We start from the raw sequence: 23,806 nt of genomic DNA, 5'->3' as shown, positions 1-23,806 counted from the left end.
ATATAGGTCCATCTTGTAACATAGGTCCTGACCCGCTTTGGTACTATTTATGATATAGAGTGCATTTCACAATTGAGGACAAAAACTCAGACATATAATAATGATGGTCTATTTTCCGCATAAAGACCATTTCCCCCTATATAAATATCCAGCCCATTTTTAAGTATTTGATCTTTCTAGTCGCATTTTTCAATCTAAATTTCTGCAATTTGCTAGTTTGGTTTCTCAAAGGTTAATAAGACTCATGGCAGAACATTTTCATTATTAATGGTCTCGACCGATTTTTTCAGGATTTAAATTCCCTATCCTCTTTTTCCACCCGAAGTGGTAATAATTTGACATTTCAGACTCGCAGATTATGTATGACCCGATTTTCAATACATGTCAATGTAGGTCCATTTCTGTACGTATTCCCCATATAAAGGGCCCTCCCGTTTTTATGTATTTGAAGGGAAATTCGACTTTTCCAACTTTTAACATTTTGTAAAACTTCAAACCAGACATTTTCATTGTTGGGTCATGTTTTGAAATAGTTTTTTTTTTATGATCTTGATAAATTTTTGAGGTTTAAAAAGCCTGGAGTAGGGCTTTATAGTTCAGACCTAAATGTCTGAAAGTTAGCATTTCAACCTCTTAGAGAATACAATTCATTTCTATGGTATATGTTTTGACATAACCCTCATTCAAGAGTCCGTTACATTTTCGGTTGCCGTCATTTCGGTTTCTGAGTGGGTAAAATCTCTTGAAAAAATATTTCGGATGCAAGCTTAAATTTGGACATAAATCTGTACCGACCGAACGGGTTATTGAAGGCCCTACCTTCCTACAGAAGAGGCTATAATTAAACATATCGGATTTTCAGAGGATAAAATACCTTCATAGGTAAGGAATCTTTCCCATTCACAGTATTTTAAAGATCCTTGTCGTATTTTCAAACTCATTTTCAGTCATTTAAAATTTCGGTTTCGTAACAGATAAGAAACCTCCTGAAAAAAATAAAAAAAAAACGGAGGTCCTTGTTAAGGCACGCAATCACATAAGGATCCCGATTGGAGTTAGGTTTTTTGAAGGGTCTATCTTTATGTTCCAACCAATTGTGATCGGTGAAAATAAGGTGAATGTTTTTTCAATCTTTAATTCAACGGTCTCGTTCCATTTTCGATATTTTGATGGTCCTAGTCGTATTTATTTGGAAAATAAGATTCTGTAATTTGGCATATTTATTTTATGGTGGATAAATAAAACTATAGTTTTTGCTTAGCCTCCATATAAGGGTCCCGACCGACATTAGTTTTTTGGGGTCGTAGTTTCATTTCCTAACTGAAGTGGCTGGAATTTAAACGGGTATTACAAGTTGGACCATAAATGGTCTATCTATACAGCGGCAATGGCTGCTTGAGGAGTGCATGAGGAACGACATAATCGATTGCAAATCTGTCTATCGTATTATAGAGGTTTCATTTTCTCCACAAACTTGTTAACTAGAAATCTATCTATTGTTCGAAGATCAAATGCTACCACGCGGATCTTCAGGTAACCGGATTTGACCGGATTTGTTCGGCTGTCAATCAGAAAATTCTGTGTCATTTTCATCTTCTAGTTCCCTTCAGGTAAAAGCGAATAGCTATACACTCACAGAGAAACGTCTCAAAATTGAAATCGATTGGGTTATTAGTTTTTGAGTTATCTTGCCCGCCAATCACAAAAACACTGTTTGGAGAAAAACGAGTTTAAAGTTTGAGTCGCCCTCTTGCCGTCACTTGATGCTAACACAATAAATCGGCTATATCTTCAAAAATTGTTGAGATTTTCACTTGAAAATTTATAGGGACATTCCCTTAAATTGAGAGACCAAAGTACCTTTCGTCATCAAAAATAAAAAAAGGTTTGAAGTGATAATGACGGTTAACCGCTGGTATACGAGGTTTAAGGGAACCACACCCATTCTCGATTTGAAATTTTTGGAGATTTTCAAACGGCTGGCAAATGTTATTAAAGATTTGTAACATTGTAACAGAACATTAATTGACATAACGTTGTTGTTTTGTAATAGTTTCTTTTTGTAATTTAAGAAAAGACCTTGTTTTCGATGGCGGGAATAATTTGCGAATCCAAAAATTCCCACTGCATTCGAAAGAGTGCATATGAAATAGGGGGTTTAAAATCACACAAAAATTAACAAAATGGAAGACATATGAAAAAATCACATATTTTCGATCATAATGGAATATCTTGATATAGTTCGTGCGATAGGTAGATAGATATTAAATTATATTATTTTTTATGACTTGTAAAATTATGATTAAAATTATAATATAAGTGGAATGTTATCTAGCTTAAATGAGGATTTTTATATGATTTTTTGATTGATGTTAAGTGAGTTATGAAATAAATGGAGCGTTTAGTTAATTACAAGAAGTTTGAAACTTTCTTCTGCCCTACAAAAAAGAAATAATATTAACCAAAACCGAAATATAATAAAATAAACCAATTTTCACCATTTTCTGTTTCTTTTTTTTGTAATCGAAATATATAAAATGAGAATTTAAAAACACACTCATCATCAAAGACTCATTAGTCTTTCCAAATATATTTTAAAGTATACCGGTCTGCAGTACAGCAGGTATATAATAAACAGTTTAATGAATTTCCAAAGGTCTTTCGTAGTTCTTTCAAAATAATATTTAAAAATCATCAACATAGGTTTTTGTAGAGTTTGAAATTTATTCTATAATGAGATTTATAACGTGGCTCCGAGATCGGTAGTATTTTTTGTAACATAATTTCTAATTCTTAAAAGTTCCATTGATTCTTATTGATCTTTAACAGCCCTTTAAAATATATTATTAATAATTTCGAAAATATTCGCTAATAGCTCTTATACATCTTCCAAATTTATATTCTAAAAAAAATCCGCTCTAATGGGCCTAGCAGATCTGGCCATATATTATCCCAAAAAATCCTCGCTATTAACTCTGATAGTCCTTACAAAAAATATATATTTTTAAATCTTCAAATACTGGTAGGTCATTTGATATATTTTTTAAAAATACTACTCCTACAAAAAATATTCATAAAAATCTTCAGCCAAAAAATATTTGTGAACCAAAAATATTCACAAAAATCTTGAAATTTGGATTGAAGTGTTTTTTTTTGTAAAAAAATGTCCTCCTAAGACTCCAATAGTCTATGAAAATTTTATTAAAATTTCTGGTAATTACCTCACCAGGTAATATTACTTAAAAAAATATTCAGCACTAGTAATGCTTGAAAAAGGTTCACTATGCCTAAAATATATTCCTAAAAACCCACAAAAGGGGTCTAATAGTCCTTGAAATGTGTTTCCTTTAAAATGTGTTTCGTTTTTAGATGAGGAAATTTGGACCTGGTTTTAAGGTCTAACCGAATGATGAAAATTGGTTTACATACAAAAAATAAATACAGAAAATTTACAATCGTGCAGTAGTGTCTTGGATGTGTATAGAATTGTTTTTGGTGCAAGTGAGGTTAGATACAGCGTGTCTGTGAAAGTAATCTGAAAAAAGAGGTGGGGGCTAGAGCAGGAAGGATATAAAAGCGTGCATAGCATTAAAGCATTCTGATTTTTGTTCTGGGTGCATATGTAAAGAGGTAATAATTAGAATCAAATGTTAGTTTTTTGTTTCAAAAATTTGGGGGAAATTTTTAAAAATACAACAATTTCACCAAAATAAACCCATTTTTTTTTAAATCCCATAAACTATTTTGTGTTAGTAACAAAATGGGGAAATTAGAGATTTTTGTACCCACCAGCCAATTTTCCTAATTTTTTTTTTATAAAATTTCGAAAGCTTTAGGAAAGATTGTTATACTTAAACAAAATATATGTGTACAAATACCAGTTAGAGGGCTTGTTTGTTTTTTGTTTGTATATGGTGGAAGGAGGGTACAAAAAGTTTGTTTGAGTTTGTTTTTGTTTTTGGGAAAGCACATAAATATGTCTTTAATATGTAAGAATTTTTTGCTATTGGCCAATTCCAGTTTTATATTGAAATTTCCAATGGACATTGCCAATTTGATTCTAACCTCCTCATCTTGATTTGGAAATTTATAGTGAACTGCCTGCACAGTTGTTGGGGAACCGGGATTTGATTCTTGATTTTGATTACCAACCATGTCATCAATGCGAACACTGGACATAACCGTGGGCATTGCTGCCGTTTTGGAGACTTCAATTTTGGCCGTTGATGGCTCGGGATGTTCTTCGCGGAAACGTTCCGAGGCAATGGTATAGGGTAGCTCATTGGGAAAGACTTCATCCCAATATTGATCCTTCAATAGCTCAGGATGTTCATGATGCATTTCGTCAACAATTAAATAGGAGACTTGCAAATTGCGATCAACCATCCAATTGACCTGCAACAGAGAAACACGTTAGTAATTTATTAGAGTAAGAGCAGTCAGGTAACTTACCTCAAAATCATCATCATCTTCACCAAAGGGATTTATCAACGACTCGGCCACTTTCAACCATCCCATATAGAAGAAAAATTGCAGGGTGGTAAAGACCGGAAAATACAAATCAACCTTATTCAAATAATTACTATTGGCCACAACCTTATTCTCAGTCCACTGCTGGCCCATGACCGAGCACAAAAAGAACGAATACACTGCCAATGTTACCACCTGGGTATAGACCAATGGCACACTTATTGTATCGTACGATATCAACAGACCACACTGTCCCCGGAATTTATTCAGCTCATCGATTATCGTCTTTACCGCAAAATCATCACGTATGCGACCTTCTTTACGGGCCCGTGTTACAATACTGGCGGCCCATACAATTGGTAACCAATGCTTTGAATGACGGGGAAAGCCTTTATTCATACTCTCAATAATGTTCTTTTCGTTCTCGATCAATAGACCAGCTTCGACAAAATTCGACAAATTGGGAAAACGTTTTTTGACGCGTGGCGATATGTTCGTCATAACCATTGTCAAACAGAGGCAAACATAGCGCATAATGGTACGACGAACCATACGGCCACGTTCATCCTGTCCATGTATGTTAGCACTAACAAACACCGCAATGGGATCAGGCCAGGGTATACTGGTGTATTGATTCCACCATCGGGTCATCACAATCGATACATAGAAGCCCAATACAAAGGACAGGGGTATGAGATCACTGTAGTTGTAGCAATACTGTGCTATCGCTTCGAACATTCTGCAAAAAAGAGAGAGAGGGAGAGAGGGGGAAAAGAGAGCAATTATTAAAAAGGGTCACAGATGTTTTTTCTCATTGACTTACACTTTTTGTTCGGCATTTAGGACGAATCGATATATTATATTTAATAAATAATAGAGAAATAGAAAGGCCACCAAGTCCAGCCATACTAGTTTGTAAATACTGCCTCGCCACCTGGAATTGGAAAACAATTTAAACAAATTAATTCAATTTAAAAAAATTCAAATATTAATGAAATGTATTTTTTTTCAATTCAAATTCAAAATATCGATTCGGACCACTAGTTTGTGGCAGACAAGATTCGCACACGTCTTAATGCAGCAGCAAAGGTGTGATCTAATGTAACACGGAAACTCGACGTCGAAAAGCTGCAAACACAGCAGATAGCAGAAGCATACTCCGCTTAACTTACACACCTGCTTGACGAAAGCACTTCTTGTCCCGATAATAATATAGAAACACAATGGCAGAGAATTGCCCTCTCCCTACAAACTGCAGCAAAAGCAACACTTGGATACCAAAAGCCACCATCAAGAAATCCATGGTACGATCGTACGATCGTCGTAATGCTACTGATATGAAAAACGCAGCGTATAGGGCAACCCTGTAGACAGTAGCAACACGTAATGTGATGGAGAATTATCGGGAGAAAAGGGGAGAGGAGAAACGTTTTTTCAGAAAAAAGAACAAGAAAAACGTGATCGTGAGCAAATCGAGATGTACAGGAGTCAGAATAAAGTCCGAAAATTTTACCAACGCGTTAAACACCAAACCGAATGTTTTGGTGCAGGCACATCCTCCTGTAGAGATGAAGAAGGAAACCTGGTGACAGATACAGACAGCGTGCTGAGGTTCTGAAAGGAGAATTTTGAAAAACTTCTGGTATCAAATAGTAGCGGTGAAGAGGATACCCCAGAACCAATAATAGATGACGGTATAGAGTGTATGCCACCTAGCCAAGATGAAGTCAGAATAGCAATCAATCGGCTGAAGAATAATAAAGCAGCAGGAACCGATGGGTTACCAGCCGAACTATTTAAGATTGGTGGTCAGATGCTGGTCAGGAGCATGCATCACCTGATTATTACAACTTGGCTAGAGGAAAGCATGCCCAATGATTGGAACCTCAGCATCCTGTGTCCCGTGCACAAAAAAGGAGACAAGACTATATGTGCCAACTATAGAGGAATATGTTTCCTTACCATCGCATATAAAGTGATATCCAGCGTGCTGTGTGAACGACTGAAGCCAGTGGTCAACGACATTATTGGACTATACCAATGCGGCTTCAGACCTGGCAAATCCACCATTGACCAGATTTTCACTCTGCGCTAAGTCTTGGAAAAAACTCACGAAAAACATATCGACACATACCACCTATTCGTCTACTATAAAGTCGCATTCGACAGCCCTATCCGTTCAGAGGTGTCTAAAACCATGTCTACGTTCGGCATTCCTGGAAAATTAATACGGCTATGCAGGATAACTTTATGTGGCACAAGCAGTTAAAGTCGGAAAGGACCTATCGGAGCCCTTGAATACTGAACGAGGATTCAGACAAAGTGAGAGTTTGTCGTTTGACCTTTTTAACATTCTGCTGGATAAGGTCATACGAGAGGCAAAAGTGAACAGAAATGGCACTCTGTACACCAAACAACACATGTAACTCGCCTACGCCGATAATATCGACATAATGGGTCGAACATTGAGAGCGGTAACAGCCACCTTTGAACAAATTGAGAAGGAGTCTGCCAAAGTGGGTCTGGCAGTAAACGGCGAGAAAACCAAGCTGATGGTATCAACGCAAAACGTCCAGTAGACTCGGACCAACTGTGGAACTTGAGAACTACAGCTTCGAGGTAGTTAAAGATTATATATACCTTGGTACCGCCATAAATAAAACGAATGAAATCAGTTTTGAAATTAGTAGAAGGATAGTGATGGCCAACCGGTGCTACTATGGTCTGAGTAAGCAAGTCATAAGCAAAGCTACCCCACGCCAGACCAAACTCACACTCTACAAGACGCTGATACACAAGCAGATGAGGTAGCTCTTGGAGTGTTTGAGAGAAAAAATTCGATTTGCATTGACGGCGAATATCGCCGTCGAATGAACCATGAGCTGCACCAGGTATTCTCGGACATCGGCGTTGTTAGATGTATTGAGCTGCAGCTACCACGTTGGCTAGGTCATGTTGTGAGAATGGATGGAGATGCCCCAGCTTCAAAGGCATATAAAAGCGGATCGGCTGATGGTTCACGCAGAAATAAAATAAAAATAAAAATAATTAGCTTAGGTCTAATTTAAGGCGTGGAATCTCTGCCCTTCAACTTGCCTATAGAGACTCCCAGTTCATCAACTTGCCAGACTCCCTGGCCTTCAGCTCGTCTATATAGACTCCTTGGCCTTCAGCTCGTCTATATAGACACCCTGGCCTTCAGCTCGTCTATATAGACTCCCTGGCTTTCAGCTTGTCTATATAGACTCCCTGACCTTCAGCTCGTCTTTATAGACTCCTTGGCCTTCAGCTCGTCCATATAGACTCCCAGCCCTTCAGCTCGTCTATATAGACTCCCAGTCCTTCAGCTCGTCTATATAGAATCCCTGCCCTTCTGTTCGTCTATATAGACTCCCTGCGCCTCAACTCGTCTATATAGACTCCCTGCCCCTCAACTCGTCTATATAGACTCCCTGTACCTCAGCTCGTGTATATAGACTCCCTGCCCTTCAGCTCGTCTATATAGACTCCCTGCCCTTCAGTTCGTCTATATAGACTCTCTGCCCTTCAGCTCGTCTATATAGACTTCCAGACCTTCAGCTCGACTATATAGACTCCTTGGCCTTCAGATCGTCCATATATAGACTCCCTGCCCTTCAGCTCGTCTATATAGACTCCCTGCCCCTCAACTCGTGTATATAGACTCCCTGCCCTTCAGCTCGTCTATATAGACTCCCTGCCCTTCAGCTCGTCTATATAGACTCCCTGCCCTTCAGCTCGTCTATATAGACTCCCTGCCCTTCAGCTCGTCTATATAGACTCCCTGCCCTTCAGCTCGTCTATATAGACTCCCTGCCCTTCAGCTCGTCTATATAGACTTCCAGACCTTCAGCTCGACTATATAGACTCCTTGGCCTTCAGATCGTCCATATATAGACTCCCTGCCCTTCAGCTCGTCTATATAGACTCCCTGCCCTTCAGCTCGTCTATATAGACTCCCTGCATTTCGGCTCGTCTATATAGACTCCCTGCATTTCGGCTCGTCTGTATAGACTCCCTGGCCTTCAGCTCGTCTATAAAGACTCCCTGCCCTTTAGCTCGTCTATAAAGACTCCCTGGCCTTCAGCTCGTCTATAAAGACTCACTGCCCTTCAGCTCGTCTATATAGACTCCCTGACCTTCAGCTCGTCTATATAGACTCCTTGGCCTTCAGCTCGTCTATATAGACACCCTGGCCTTCAGGTCGTCTATATAGACTCCCTGCCCTTCAACTCGTCGATATAGACCCCCTGTACTTCAGCTCGTCTATTTAGACTGCCTGTCTTTCAGCTCGTCTATATAGATTCCCTGTCCTTCAGCTCGTCTATATAGACTGCCTTCCCTTCAGCCCGTCTATATAGATTCCCTGTCCTTCAGCTCGTCTCTAGAGACTCCCTGTACTTCAGCTCGTCTATTTAGACTGCCTTTCTTTCAGCTCGTCTATATAGACTCCCTGTCCTTCAGCTCGTCTATATAGACTGCCTTCCCTTCAGCCCGTCTATATAGACTCCCTGTCCTTCAGCTCGTCTATAGAGACTCCCTGTCAATCCGCTTGTCTATAGAGTGTTCTTGCCCCTCAGCTCTTCTATGGAGACTCCCTGCCTTCAGCTCTTCTATAGAGACTCACTGCCCTTCAGTTCGTCTATATAGACTCTCTGCCCTTAAACTCGTCTATATAGACTCCCTGGCCTTCAGCTCGTCTATTTAGACTTTCTGCCCTTCATCTCGTATATATAGACTTTTTGACCTTCAGCTCGTCTAGAGAGACACATTGCCCCTCACCTGGTCTATTTTGACTCCCTGCCCTCTCAGCTCGTCTTTAGGGACTCCCCTCCCCTTTCGACTTGTGGCCGTTAGTCGGAGTGCATTTCAATTTTCTTGATTTATATTTTCATATAATGATGTTATTGTTCTCGCATGCTAATTATTCTGATCCGCCATATAATGTTTACTTTTTGAATTATTACATACATTGTTACACAGATATTAATGTATGTGTGTAATTCGAAAGTTTGTAATTTTACAGCTTGCAATTTTGTTTGTTGTAAAGTGTGTCATTAATGGCTGAAACTTTGGAAATGACAAATGAATGTCTCGCTGATGTAAATGACGAGGATGATATCAACAACCATATCTATGGGCAAAAAATGCTATTATTAAATAAAATTACCCTATGCATGTAAGTGTGTGTGTGCTGTGCTGTGAGAGATGTTTTCGTCTCAAGGGCAATTTGTGTTTTTTGCAAAACTTTGTAGTCCCTTTGGCAGAGAAAGTTTTCCTTATTTTTTTATTACTATCATCACCTACAATGTAGGAGAACTTGACATTGTAGTTGGATGTGGTTAAGGATTTTTTAGTGGAAGGACTTTTCTAATATAATTTTATATAATTTGGACAATATGTAAATTAAAACTAGCACTATTTAAATTCATTTTAAGATGAGGTTAGTTTATCTCCCCTTAAACCTCTCTTAAATTTAAAAGTTATCTCCTCTAAAAATTGATGATTAACCCCAATTGAATTTTCGCACAATTGAAAAATTAGTGCCATCAGGTGATGTCATTAGCTTTTTTTGCTTTGTAAAAAACTTGTTGTTATTTTTTTGAACTTATGTTTTTTAGCGGCGATGATCTGATCACTTTATCAAAGGTTATAATTGCGTTAAATATTTGACATATTCATACAATATACATATATGTATATACATACGGATGTGTTAATTACAAAATCATACACGTAAAAATAAAATGCATATATATATATATATACATATGCATATATATGCATATATATATATACATACATTAATGTATGGAAGTAATGACCGGCTTAACAAACACGAGGCGATTTCAATTAGATATATTATTTTGTTGTCATTAAGATCGGTTTGAAAATAAAATTTTTCCAAAATATTTTATAGAAGGAACTCCTTATAAACAATCTGAAGGGGTCATTGTCGATGAGCTAAAGGTAGTTTTTTTATTAACGGGATGTTTTGAAGATGATATAGTTTTATATAAGAAGAGACGATAAGATATAGACGATCTAAACTGTATAGATGAGCTGAATAAAAGCAAAGAGTCTTTATAGACGAGCTCAGGGTGTCTTTATAAAATAGTTGAAGCAGAGAGTGTTATAGACTGAGATAATGTTTGTGATGGAAACTACTATAAGAAATATTTATAGATGACCACCAAAAAATGAATTCTTCAATTTATATTTAAGTTCACAAAGTCTCTGCAGAGGCTCCAAAATTTTGTAGAACAAAGCTAATCCTGTTGCTTTCGTGACAATAGTCATTCATAGGAATAATATTTTTCATTGTCTTCAGTCTGTACATAACTTATTTAAGATCTGAGAACTGTAAGTAGTCGCCGGGTGCCAGATTTGGTGAGTAAGGGAAATATGCCCTTAAGGTGACAACGTCCTGCAATGTGTTCAAACTAATTTTGCGAGTCGTATTTAATTATACCTAGGCCATTGTCAGCTTCTCAGAATATTTTTTTATCATCTGAAGAGTGTAGACCTCGAAACATGTTCGGAGCACTTTCCGAAAATGTAAAGGAACCATCGTCTTACGGTGTAATTCGCCAAATTTGGATCAAATCGAATACCCAAATTTTAGATTATGGTGTGCGGTAGAGGCCAGACAAACATGATCTCTGTACTAGGAATTGGAACTTTATAACAAATATCAGAGCTCCATGTAAAAATATGTCAGTCGGCGTTGCCGACAGATATATATGCTCTCACATACATATCTGTCGGCAACATATCTGGTAAGCTATATGTTTTTATCAAAGATGTTTCAGATTTAATGTTGATCAATTCGGTTATTCAAATAAAAATTGCAAGAAGAGGAGGTACCAGAGGAGAGGGCAGACGGGTCTCAACTTCGGACTTGATCTAAAGATAATATGTTGTGCAAAGTTTGGACATTTTATACATTCATTCGCCTGATATTAGATTTATAAATATTGAAAATGTTGACCCTTTGTGGCGGAGGTACCAGAAGGAGTGGACCAATTGATCCCATCTTCAGACTTCATCTAGGCTTGGTTAAGATAATAGGCTCTGCATAGTTTGGTTCAAATAGGATAATCCGTTCGCATGATATTATAAAACTATTTTTATTGCATAATTTTGACAATTTTTTGTGGGATGTACTAGAAGAAGTGGACCGATATTCCCAATCATCGAACTAGAACTATGTTTGGAAGAAATAATAAGATGTCCAATGTTTGGATGAAATCGAATATTCCTTTCGAGAGTTATCTTGCGCACCAGACAGACAGGCGATAGACAACGGACATTTAAATCGACTACAAATTTTCTGAATATTTCGATGAGACACTTTTCACCGTAAATAATCTTGGTCAAAACTAAGCAACTTTTCGATTTTTTCTGATAAATAAGCAAATTTTGCCAGTAATCGACAGCGTAACCATAATTTTTTATTACGGCAGCACACCTACGAGAAATTGAATCTGTATGACGCTCAATTTGACCCTTGGATATACTAGTTCTCGCATCCTGAACCTGTTTGTTTCTGAATCTGTTTTGCTATCTATGATACTCCAACGATTTTTCCATAGGGTGAAGTTCTGATAATTGTGTTAGCCGTTACAAAACCCTGATTTTTGACATATGTTTGAGGTTATTGTCAAGCTGAAACACCCAAACAAGAGGTATATTTTCTTCAGCGAAGGGAACCATACCTTTTTCAACACATTTGAATAAACAATCCGGTCCTTTACTTCATAAATCTCGTAAATTTATCGACTTCTTAAAAAGAAAACCAGTATGAAAAGCAGTAAAGTCGGACGGGGTCGACTATATGATACCCTTCACCACTTTGGGTATATTCAACAGATTAATCATAACAGACGTCGCATTTTTAAAGGACCAGTAAAATGAAATTGATCCATAAACATTTGGATCATTTGGTCAGATATAGAAGCTATATCTAAATCTGAAGTGATTTTCACGAAACTTAACACACATCATTCTAGACCAAATTCATTACGCTGCGCCAAATTTCGTGCAAACCGGAAGCTATTAAGGGACTTTGGTACACCATTTACCTTAAATCGGACGAAAATGTATATGAGATAGATATCTAAATCTGAACCGATTTTCACGAAACTTAACACACATCATTCTAGACCAAATTCATTACGCTGTGCCAAATTTCGTGCAAATCGAAATATATTAAGGGACTTTGGTGTACCATTTTCATTAAATCGGACGAATATATATATATACATATATATATATTTATATATATATGAGAGCTATATCTAAATCTGAACCGATTTTCAGGAAACTTAACACACCTCATTCTAGACCTAATTAATATTAAGGGATTTTTGTGCACCTTTTTTATTTAATCGGACGAATATATATATGAGAGCTATATCCAAATCTGAACCGATTTTCAGGAAACTTAACACACATCATTCTAGGCCTAATTCATTACGCTGCGCCAAATTTCGTGCAAATCGATAGATATATAGGCACCATTTACTTAAAATCGGACGAAAATATATATGGGAACTATATTTAAATCTGAACCGATTTTTCCTAATTTCAATAGGGTTCGTCCTTTGGCCAAATAAGTGACCTATGCCAAATTCCATCCATATCGGATCATAAATGCGACCCGTACTTTGTTCACAAAAATACATGGACGGACATGCGTAAATCGACTCAGAAAGTGATTCTATGCATATTCTCAAAAAGTTTTGGATGTTGTTGGGGTGTAGGCTTGAGATACGGCTGGGATTTTGGAAATTCGAACCAGAAGGTTACGAAAAGTACTAAATATGGTACCCTTTGTATTTGGCAAACGGGAAGAGCTAGAATTACGGGGATTGAACTATGTATAGAGAATTTCCAAAGTCGTATTTATGTGTACGAAAACTACTAAACGGCACTAGATTTGGAATTGAGAGAACGGAGAGAGCAGGAAACCTAAAACCTGGAATAATGGTTGTTGTTGGATTGTAGAATTGAGATATGGATTATAGTACTTATTTGTACTAAATGGTGCTATATGTGGTACAACGTGATTATGTGTGAACCGTCAGAGTTGGACTCCAGAATTTTGGAATTAAAATTACTAATGGAGTGTAGAATAGGAAATGAAGAAATTCGTGATTATGGAAGCAAAAATGTACTTAATGTGGTACCAAATATGTTACAATTTGTTTTTAAGTGAACGGATTGGATTGGACTGGAATTCTGAAATTTAGTACCAAATGGTACTAAACTTGGTACAATTTAGATTTGGTTGAACGAATTGAAATGGAAGCCTGAAATTTGTACTTATTGGTACGAACAGTACTAAATTAAGTACAATTTGCATTTTGGGTAACTTGGGTTATAGGATAAAGTTGGTATCCTGAAATTTCGAATTAAGATTCCTGTTAGAGTGTACCAATAAGGTAATTTTGGAAATTTGAATTTATGGGTGCCAAATTGTACTAAACTAGATTTCGGCAATTAGTGCTTATGAAGAGTACTAATTGTAATAAAGTTGATAGTAGATGTAGGAATAGATGTGAAATTCGGATTTATAATACAACAAATTGTACAGTATTATTCACCATTTCCATATAGAATATTATTTTTATTGTTTCGGATTCCCTTTCCGTATACGAAGTAGCGGGCACTTCGTAAGGATCTATATACAAAATGATAATCGTATCAGATATAAAAATATTCTTTTGAAGAACATAAAAAAAGTTTTCGATCCACCCTTATGTTTCTTCTATAATATAATTACAGTAGAAAATCGAAAGTATTTAATTTTCAAAATAAATCACTCTTATCTTCTTCTTCCTTCCTCAACATTTGAACGGAACACGATCAAGGTTATCAATATAATTATTTTGTATTATTACATCATAAAACATCAATAAAAATGTGATACGCTTCTCTTATATAAATAAAATAAAAAAACCGCAACAACAACAACATGAAATAAAATACAATAAATTACACAAAGAAAATTAACCCACATAATGTGTGTGGCCCGGGATATGAGTGTGTGGCCCAAATCAATATCATTTTTTTGACATATTCAAGTGGCAATTTATTTTTAATTGGGTATCATTATCAGCGAAAAAAAAAATTCTCCCAACTCCCTCCCCTCTCAATCAGGCAGTCAGATAGTCAGTCGATGACCAAAAATTCAACGAAAAAAAATGCACTCGATATGTCAGAGCCATCAGATGATTACAGTCAATTGACATCAAGTTGAGTGTAGGGTGGGGTGACACTATCGAAAAAAAACATGTGTATAAATAGTGATTTAACCATATCGCCCCTACTTCCTTTCTCCCTTCCCTGCAATTTGTAGACAATCAGACCACCAACAGTTTGTTTGTCAGTATATCTCTCTCATATGATAATAAACCGAATTTTTTGCCATGTCGGACAAATCTCAATAATTATATTTGGATTTCTGATACAAATCCACGCAGGGGAAGGAGAGGAAGGGGTGGAGGTCTTAGAGGATAGACAAAGAGATGGAATTTTTGTTGGCCATTCATACATATGTTTCGAAGCATGGAGACTATTTACTTTTGAGGGTGTTAATTTGTTTTGTAATGCCAAATTTTTTGCCATTCCCAGACTGTCCCAGCCCGTCAGTCCGTCTGTCGAACTGTCTGATTAGTAACTCAAATATTAGATTTATTATTTGTCAACTCTCAACAATGTCAACAATTTGATTTTAATTTCATATCATAATCATATTGTCATAAAGTTTGTATGTGTGTGTGTGCGGTTGAGTGCCAATAAATGTCACGAGTTCTCCTTTATGTAGCAGAATTGGGACGCTATTCCGTTGGACCCAATAAAAATCCATATCATAATAAAAATATCCAACAACAACAACAGTAATTGTTCCAGCAAATCTCACGCCAATTTTCCCCAAACATATTTAACACATATCCATAGCTTTGTACACAATTGAACCACACTGTAGTAGTTTTGTTTACAGCCCTTGTGACGACATGACGACGACAACGATGGCGATTGTGATGATGATGACAACATTCATTGATACCCACAACTCTAGCCATATCATGCGGGTGGTGGGGAAACTTCTACGCGTTTTGTGTAGTTAAAAAAAGCAACAGCGTTCGTTCAATGTTGTTATCGCTGATAAGTGTGTCTGACTGAGATTATGTGAGGGCATGAATGGAGAGGAGGAGGAGGAGGAGGGGAGAAGTACGCAGGGTCATGATTTCAACTAACATAACAATAAATATAGTGGATAGTTTGTTCGAATTTTGACAAATGGTAGATTATTTTCTTTTTCCATTAATGTTTATATAACAATGGACCTATTGTTGTAAATCTTCAACGTTCCAGATTCAGAATATCACAATGAACATAATTGTAAACAATTGAAGACTTGTAGCTTTGCATATATATATTTCACCGATTGGCGATAAAGCGAAAAGACATAGGCTCCTTCATTTGCACCACTTGCATAAAATCGGATAAAAATATATGTGGGAGCTATATTAAAATCTGAACCTGTTTCAACAAATCTTTACGAATGTCAACCTGAAGTAACTTCAATTATAAATGCAAAATATGTTCTCAATATTGGCAGTCTGGTCCTCCATTTACATAAAACCGGACGCAACTATATATGGGAGCTATATCTAAATCCGAAACTTTTTTTCCAATTTCAATAGGGTTCGTTCTAGCGCCAAATAAATAAGACCTGTGCCAAATTTCATGCAAGTCGGATCATAAATGCGACCTGTACATGAATGGATGGGCAGGCGGACATACATAAACCAACTCAGAAAGTGATTCTATGCATATTCTCAAAAAGAACCATGGGTCTATCTCGATTCCTTTTGCCTGTTACAAACATCTGCACAATACCCTTTACCACAGTGTGGAAGTGTGAAGGGTATAAAAACGTGTTTAAAGTTTCAGAAGCACCCTTGCCGTCGCTTGATGCTGATACTACTACCCAAAGGGTAAATACCCGGTAAATTGGGTAAATATCCATTTGTGGGTATTTGCTATATTGAATCGGTAATACAAAATCTCACACCCTATTTCCGGGTTTCTGTTATCAAATCGATTTCGTAAAACTGATACTTTAAAGACGTGGGTAAATACCCGAACCACTTGACATAGGCGGCCAAAATTTTGCTTATATTTTTAATGTCAAAATTGAATGGAATATGGGGTCCCTAGGTCCAAGTTTTAATATAACCCCCATATAACCATATCTTCCGATTTAAGGTATTTTTGCCAATTAGACACATTTTACAACCAAATTGGCTGTAATTTGGCACAGAGAGTTCTCTTTGGGTACCAAATGCCCATGCAAAACCACGTTTACTGGTAGCTCCAATACAAAGGTCCCCTATTTTTAGTATTCACCCAAAAATCTCCCGAATTAAGGCATTCTTTGTCTATTAGACACATTTTACAACTAAATTGGCTGTAATTTGGCACAAAGAGTTCTCTTTGGGTACCAAATGCCCATGCAAAAAGTCATGTATGTAGGTCCACGTTTACTGGTAGCCCCCATACAAAGGCAGACTATTTTGAGTATATTTTTAATGTCAAAGAAAATATTGAAATGGAATATGGAGTCCCTGGGTTCATGTTTTGATATAGCCCCCATATAACCGTATCTCTCGATTTAAGGTATTTTTGCCAATTAGACACATTTTACAACCAAATTGGCTGTAATTTGGCACCGAGAGTTCTCTTTGGCTATCAAATGTCCATGCAAAAATTCATGTATGTGGGTTCACCTTTATTGATAGCCCCCATACAAAGGCACCCCATTTTGAGTATTTACCCAAAAATTGGGTATAAACTCATTAACTGCCGAACCACTTGACATAGGCGGCCAAAGTGTTACTTACATATTTTTAATGTCAAAGCAAATATTGAAATGGAATATGGGGTCCCTGGGTCCAAGTTTTGATATAGCCGCCATATAACCGTATCTCTCGATTTAAGGTATTTTTGCCAATTAGACACATTTTACAACCAAATTGACTGAAATTTGGCACAGAGAGTTCTTCTTGGGTACCAAATGCCCATGCAAGAATTCATGTATGTAGGAGCACTTTTACTGGTAGCCCCCAAACAAAGGCAACCTATTTTGAGTATTTACCCAAAAATTGGGTATAAACTCATTAACTGCCGAACCACTTGACATAGGCGGCCAAAATTTTACTTACATATTTTTAATGTCAAAGCAAATATTGAAATGAAATATGGAGTCCCTGGGTCCATGTTTTGATATAGCCCCCATATAGGCGTATCTCTCGATCTAAGGGAACCCCCCACCATTCTCGATTTTAATTTTTCAAGATTTTCAATGGGCTGGTAAATCAATACCAATGCTTGTTAAGGTTTGTAACTTTGCACATATATATTTGAAGATTTAAAATAGAAGAAAAATAATTTACAAAAAATTTTTGTTGTTGTTTTTTGTAATTAAAGAAAAGTCCTTATTTTTTATGGCGGGCATGATAACTCCTCACTGGAACATCGGAATCCGAAAATTCCAACGGTGTTAGAAAGAGTACATGTCTGGCTCTCGTATGAACTAGGATTATTGACTTCGCTCTAATATTAACAAAATGGCGGACCTTTGAACAAATATTTTTGGAAAATCGCAAATTTTTTACCAAAACCAAAGTTAAAAAGTTCAAAGTTCATACGATAGCTATACATTCCCAGAGAAACGTTGCAAAATTTGGAACCGATTGGATTATTAGTTTTTGAGTTATCGTGCCCGCCATTCGCAAAAAAAATGTTTAGAGAAAAACGCGTTTAAAGTTTGAGAAGCCCTTCAGCCGTCACTTGATGCTGACACAATAAATCGGCTATATCTTCAAGAGTTCTTGAGGGTTTTTATTTGAAAATTTGTAGGGACATTCTTTAATTAGTGTAGATTCGAATTATATCAAGAAAATTTTTGACCCCGAGAATGGGGGGGTTCCCTTAAGGTATGTTTGGAAAGAATACTGGATAAAATGTGTTACATGCCTGAAATATTACTCAAATATGTTATGTAAATATAAATAAGTTCTAGATTTGTCTGGGTGTCTGGAGATATTTATGATATACTATTTTTTTGTATCGATTTTTTAAAAGATATACTCAAACCCTAAACCTTTTCACAAATGTCTAAGCTTAAACTAACCATGACTGCCATATACACGTTTGTACATATAAGGAATCTAATGATTCATCACAAACAAGAAATAGTCCCACAAAACAAACAATGGACAAAGACATATATATATATACATATACATATATTAAAACCTTCAATGGCTACAATCAGAAACAAAGAAATAATTTTCAGTAGATGAAAAAATACAATAATCAACCATTTAGTCACAACAACAAAAGCAACGTCTCTTCCCTACACTCTTTGAGATGTCAATGACGTCATAGTGGTTTCTTAAGATAAATTGGGATGTATACAAGAGAAGGAGATAATATTTCATTAAGAGATTAACAAGGAAATTCAATTTCAACGATTTTTAAAATATTCTGATTCTTATTTCACAAAATAATTAAATTTTGTAAGCCTTCACATAATAGTACTGAATGATTTCAAAATACCCTTTCCTATTTCCCTTTCCCTTATTATTTTCCTATAAAAAATAATTTAATTTATTTTCCCACTGTCATTCGATCCTTTACATATGCTATATAAGCTAATAATTTTAAAAAATATGGGTGTTGTCTGATGTGCGAAAAACTTCATAAATTCCCTGTAAAACCGTGTCAATAAATCAATAATTCCGAACGCAGCTACAAAAACACACAGACAAACAAACGACAACTACAATACCAATAGTTAAACACGAAGAGGGGTTTTTAAAAAATGACACGAACTTTAAATAAAAAAAATAGAAATAAATGTAGTATTAATATGTAATTAATTATACTTGGCATTTTAGAACTTATCACGAATCATGTAATGTGTACATGTGTAAGTTTGGAATTTTAGTTATCAGAACAAAAAAAAAAAATTGTTTAAATTCTATCCAACCTTCCATTTCACTCAATGTGAGGAAAAACGACTTTCCTGAGAACCGCAGTAGCATATGGTTCATATCAAAACATTTCAAAATTTTCAACTACAACAAAATCAAAAATTTTATTTACATTTCAAATACGTAAGTCAAATAAAGGGTGTGTGTCTATAACTATCGCAAGCAACAAGTGTTCAAAAAGTAATTTTCGGCTAATATCCGGATAAAGGTGGGTAAAATACTCTACAGTCAAACAAGTAAGCAGCTTCAAGGCTAAAAAAATATTTCATAAAAACGCAGATTTTTGAAAAAAAATATTCCTTTAAAAATCCACGCCTCTTGGGCTTTGCAAAAAAATATTCCTTTAAAAATCTACGCCTCTTGGGCTTTGGAAAAAATGATTCCTTTAAAAATCTACGCCTCTTGGGCTTTGGAAAAAAATATTCCTTTAAAAATCTACGCCTCTTGGGCTTTGGAAAAAATATTCTTTTAAAAATCCACGCCTATTGATGTTCGAAAAATGTATTCCTTTAAAAATCCACGCCTATTGATGTTCGAAAAATGTATTCCTTTAAAAATCCACGCCTATTGATGTTCGAAAAATGTATTCCTTTAAAAATCCACGCCTCTTATGCTTTGGCAAAAAATCCTTTAAAAATCCACGCCTCTTATGCTTTGGCAAAAAATCCTTTAAAAATCCACGCCTCTTATGCTTTGGCAAAAAATCCTTTAAAAATCCACGCCTACTGAAGCGGATGATGGTAGCTTCTTTAAAAAATCCACGCATATGGTAGCTTCTTTAAAAATCCACGCCTATGGTAGCTTCTTTAAAAAAAACACGCCTATGTTAGCTTCTTTAAAAATCCACGCCTATTATAGCTTCATTAGAAAATCCACGTATATGGTAGCTTCATTAGAAAATCCATGCATATGGTAGCTTCTTTAAAAATCCACGCCTATGGTAGCTTCTTTAAAAATCCACGCCTATGGTAGCTTCTTTAAAAATCCACGCCTATGGTAGCTTTTTTAAAAATCCACACCTATGGTAGCTTGGTCATACCCACGCCACGGGTATTTGACTTGGTCATCTATCGTATGAAGTTCGTACTGCATTTTATCTGATTTCTAACAAAAACTCAATGCAATAATAATTATTTGGACTAAAATGTTTACGTCAGCATTGATCGTGTTTCACGCTATATTTTCCATATCACACCCTGCTCCCCACCCACTATAGCATAACCATAAAAGTTCTATAACTTTCCCATATACATTGTACAAAAGTTATTGGCGGGCAATTTAATGTTAACAATTTCGATTGCATTGCCATTTTGATTTGAATAAAAATAACAAAAACAGCGATAACATGACCACGGGTTTCAAATTTTCAATTGTTTTGATGCCCGATATGATTTCATATTTTTGAGTATCATATTTTTAGAGTCCGCAATCACTGTCATTTATTTGTCCAAAAATTGGTATTTGTATTCATTGGCAAGATAAGTTAACACCAGAAATATTTTGGTTAATTGTTTTAGTTTCAAAAATTAAACTTTATTGGTCAAATTTTCGATCGAAAAAAAATAACTGCTTATCAATCCGTCGAATTGAAAAATAATCGTAAAAAGACTTTCAGACGCCTAAAAACAAAACTCAGGAGCGCGAAGGAAAAATAAAACGCACTTATGACCTGGTTAGGTGATTGACGTCCCAAAATATTGAAATAAATAAATATGACTAAGATTGACAGGGCCAGAATTTTGGAAATAAAACGAATTAAGATTACCTCATTCTTTATTAGTCCATATTTTTGAAGGTTAAGATACCTTATCTTTACTATTCTTCCAAAATACTACTCATCTGTTTTTTACATTTTTTCCAGAAATGTCAGACAAATAAGGAATTTTTATCAGAATGGAATGTTTATTATTGGCAGGAAAAATTGATTCGTCATTTTATTTTTACATGGAATTTCAATGGGTATTTTTAAATGACCAATAAGTAAAAAAATATATTTTCGAACATAAGGCATTGATTTTCAAACGCAATATTTTTTCGAACTTCAATTGGTGTGGATTTTTAAAGGAATAATTTTTTCGAACATCAGTAGGCGTGGATTTCTAAAGGAACCATTTTTTTCGAACATCAATTTGTGAATTTTTTAAAGGAATATTTTTTCGAACATCAATAGGGGTGGATTTTTAAAGGAACCAGTTTTTCGAACATCAATAGGCTTGGATTTTTAAAGGAATCACTTTTTCGAACATCAAGAGGCGTGGATTTTTAAAAGAATCAGATTTTCGAATATCAATAGGCTTGGATTTTTAAAGGAATCACTTTTTCGAACATCAAGAGGCGTGGATTTTTAAAAGAATCAGATTTTCGAATATCAATAGGCGTGGATTTTTAAAGGAATCAGATTTTCGAACATCAATAGGTGTGGATTTTTAAAGGAATCAGATTTTCGAACATCAATAGGCGTGGATTTTTAAAGGAATCAGATTTTCGAACATCAGTAGGCGAGGATTTTTAAAGGAATCAGATTTTCGAACATCAGTAGGCGTGGATTTTTAAAGGAAACTGATTTTCGAACATCAGTAGGCGTGGATTTTTAAAGGAATCAGATTTTCGAACATCAAGAGGCGTGGATTTTTAAAGAAATCAGATTTTCGAATATCAATAGGCGTGGATTTTTAAAGGAATCAGATTTTCAAACATCAATAGGCGTGGGTTTTTAAATGAATCAGATTTTCGAACATCAATAGGCGTGGATTTTTAAAGGAATAATTTTTACGAAGTTCCAAGAAGCGCGATTTTTTTTAAAGGAATCATTTTTTCGAAATTCCAAGAGGCTTAAATGAATCATTTTTTCGAAAGAGGCGTGGTTTTTTAAAAAGCAATAATTTTTTCCAAAGCCCAAGAGGCATAGATTTTTAAAGGAATATTTTTTCCAAAGCCCAAGAGGCGTAGATTTTTAAAGGAATAATTTTTTCCAAAGCCCAAGAGGCGTGGTTTTTTAAAGGAATCATTTTTTCCAAAGCCCAAGAGGCGTGGTTTTTTAAAGCAATAATTTTTTCCAAAGCCCAAGAGGCGTGGTTTTTTAAAGCAATAATTTTTTCCAAAGCCCAGGAGGTGTGGTTTTTTAAAGCAATAATTTTTTCCAAAGCCCAAGAGGCGTGGTTTTTTAAAGCAATAATTTTTTCCAAAGCCCAGGAGGTGTGGTTTTTTAAAGCAATAATTTTTTTCCAAAGCCAAATAAGGGTTGTGTCCTGGGTCACATGTAGAACAAATATGGACACTTTTTTATACAAAAAGAGTACTGGTCTCTCACTTCGACCTGTATCTTCCGTAGAATGAATATGGCCTTTTTTAGAATGAAGATTGGGTTTTTCTATAGACAGGGTACCGGAAAGACCCAGTCTTAAAAATTTATCGAGAGTATTTATCCAAAAATCCAACTCACCTGAGTAGCAATTTGAGAAAACAGCCAAATCCGCGGCATGTGGCAACCTCACCGGTATAGGTAACTGTCATTGTTGTGGATGTTTATATTATTTGTAATAATTTAAATTAATAGCTTCTATATTGTATAAAAATTGTTTAGATATTCTATATAAATTATTTATTATATATCTATGTATGTACATATAACAACTATGTATGTATGTATTTAGGTAACACTATTTGTAGCTTTTAATTATTGTAAATTTTGTTTGTATCACATAGCCGAACAGCAGATACTACATCGATAGGTATCTAAACTTTTTAATTTTTTTTGTTTGTTTCACTTTTTGGGTTATTCACTTTGTTGTTGTAACTGTATTTATTTTGTAAATAGAGGTACTAATTATAATGCCTGGAAATAATTGCGAGTATTTCTGTAGCAGCGGGGTAACTTTTTTATATTTTCTTAAATATTTTTGTTAAATCATTTTGTTGTTCTCATGTATCACGTCGTCGTCGTTATCAAGTCACTGTCATAGCTGTTGATCGTTGTTCCTCTTATCTAGTTGGAAATAATTTCATCAGTTAGTTGGCATTTGGACGTAGAATGTGAACTATTTTTGTTTTATTGTAGAGGCTGTAACGAGAAGAAGAGAAGAGAGAGAGAGAAATATAAACGTGGAATCAATAACAATTTATGTGGAATATTCTTTTTCAGTAAAATAGGAATAAATTAGTAATCATCATAAATCTTTTTTAAAAATACTAAAAGAAAAACAGAAACAATAATAATAGTAATAACAATGAGAGCGTTTTTCTGACCT

The 23,806-nt window shown here is 35.5% G+C and overlaps 1 protein-coding gene across 1 annotated transcript in view; it reads right to left on the bottom strand.

Annotated features, from left to right (window-relative positions):
* The window catches only part of LOC133323048 (uncharacterized), a 28,136-nt gene extending 5,041 nt beyond the window's left edge, over positions 1-23,095 (bottom strand). The window contains exons 1-4 of the mRNA XM_061532006.1: positions 23,002-23,095; positions 5,294-5,404; positions 4,453-5,209; positions 4,066-4,395 (exon numbers count right to left, since the gene is read on the bottom strand). Of these exons, the coding sequence (XP_061387990.1) occupies positions 4,066-4,395; positions 4,453-5,209; positions 5,294-5,404; positions 23,002-23,072 (1,269 nt within the window). The 5' untranslated portion in view covers positions 23,073-23,095. The remainder of the gene's footprint in view (positions 1-4,065; positions 4,396-4,452; positions 5,210-5,293; positions 5,405-23,001) is intronic.
* Positions 23,096-23,806: the final 711 nt, after the last annotated feature.

Source organism: Musca vetustissima, unplaced genomic scaffold (genome assembly GCF_032173495.1).
Source record: "Musca vetustissima isolate MV318-11 ecotype Yass unplaced genomic scaffold, APGP_CSIRO_Mvet_v1 utg18991, whole genome shotgun sequence".
Lineage (NCBI taxonomy): Eukaryota > Metazoa > Arthropoda > Insecta > Diptera > Muscidae > Musca > Musca vetustissima.
The sequence above is the reverse complement of the archived record's forward strand: the minus strand, read 5'-3'. Positions and strand labels throughout refer to the sequence as shown.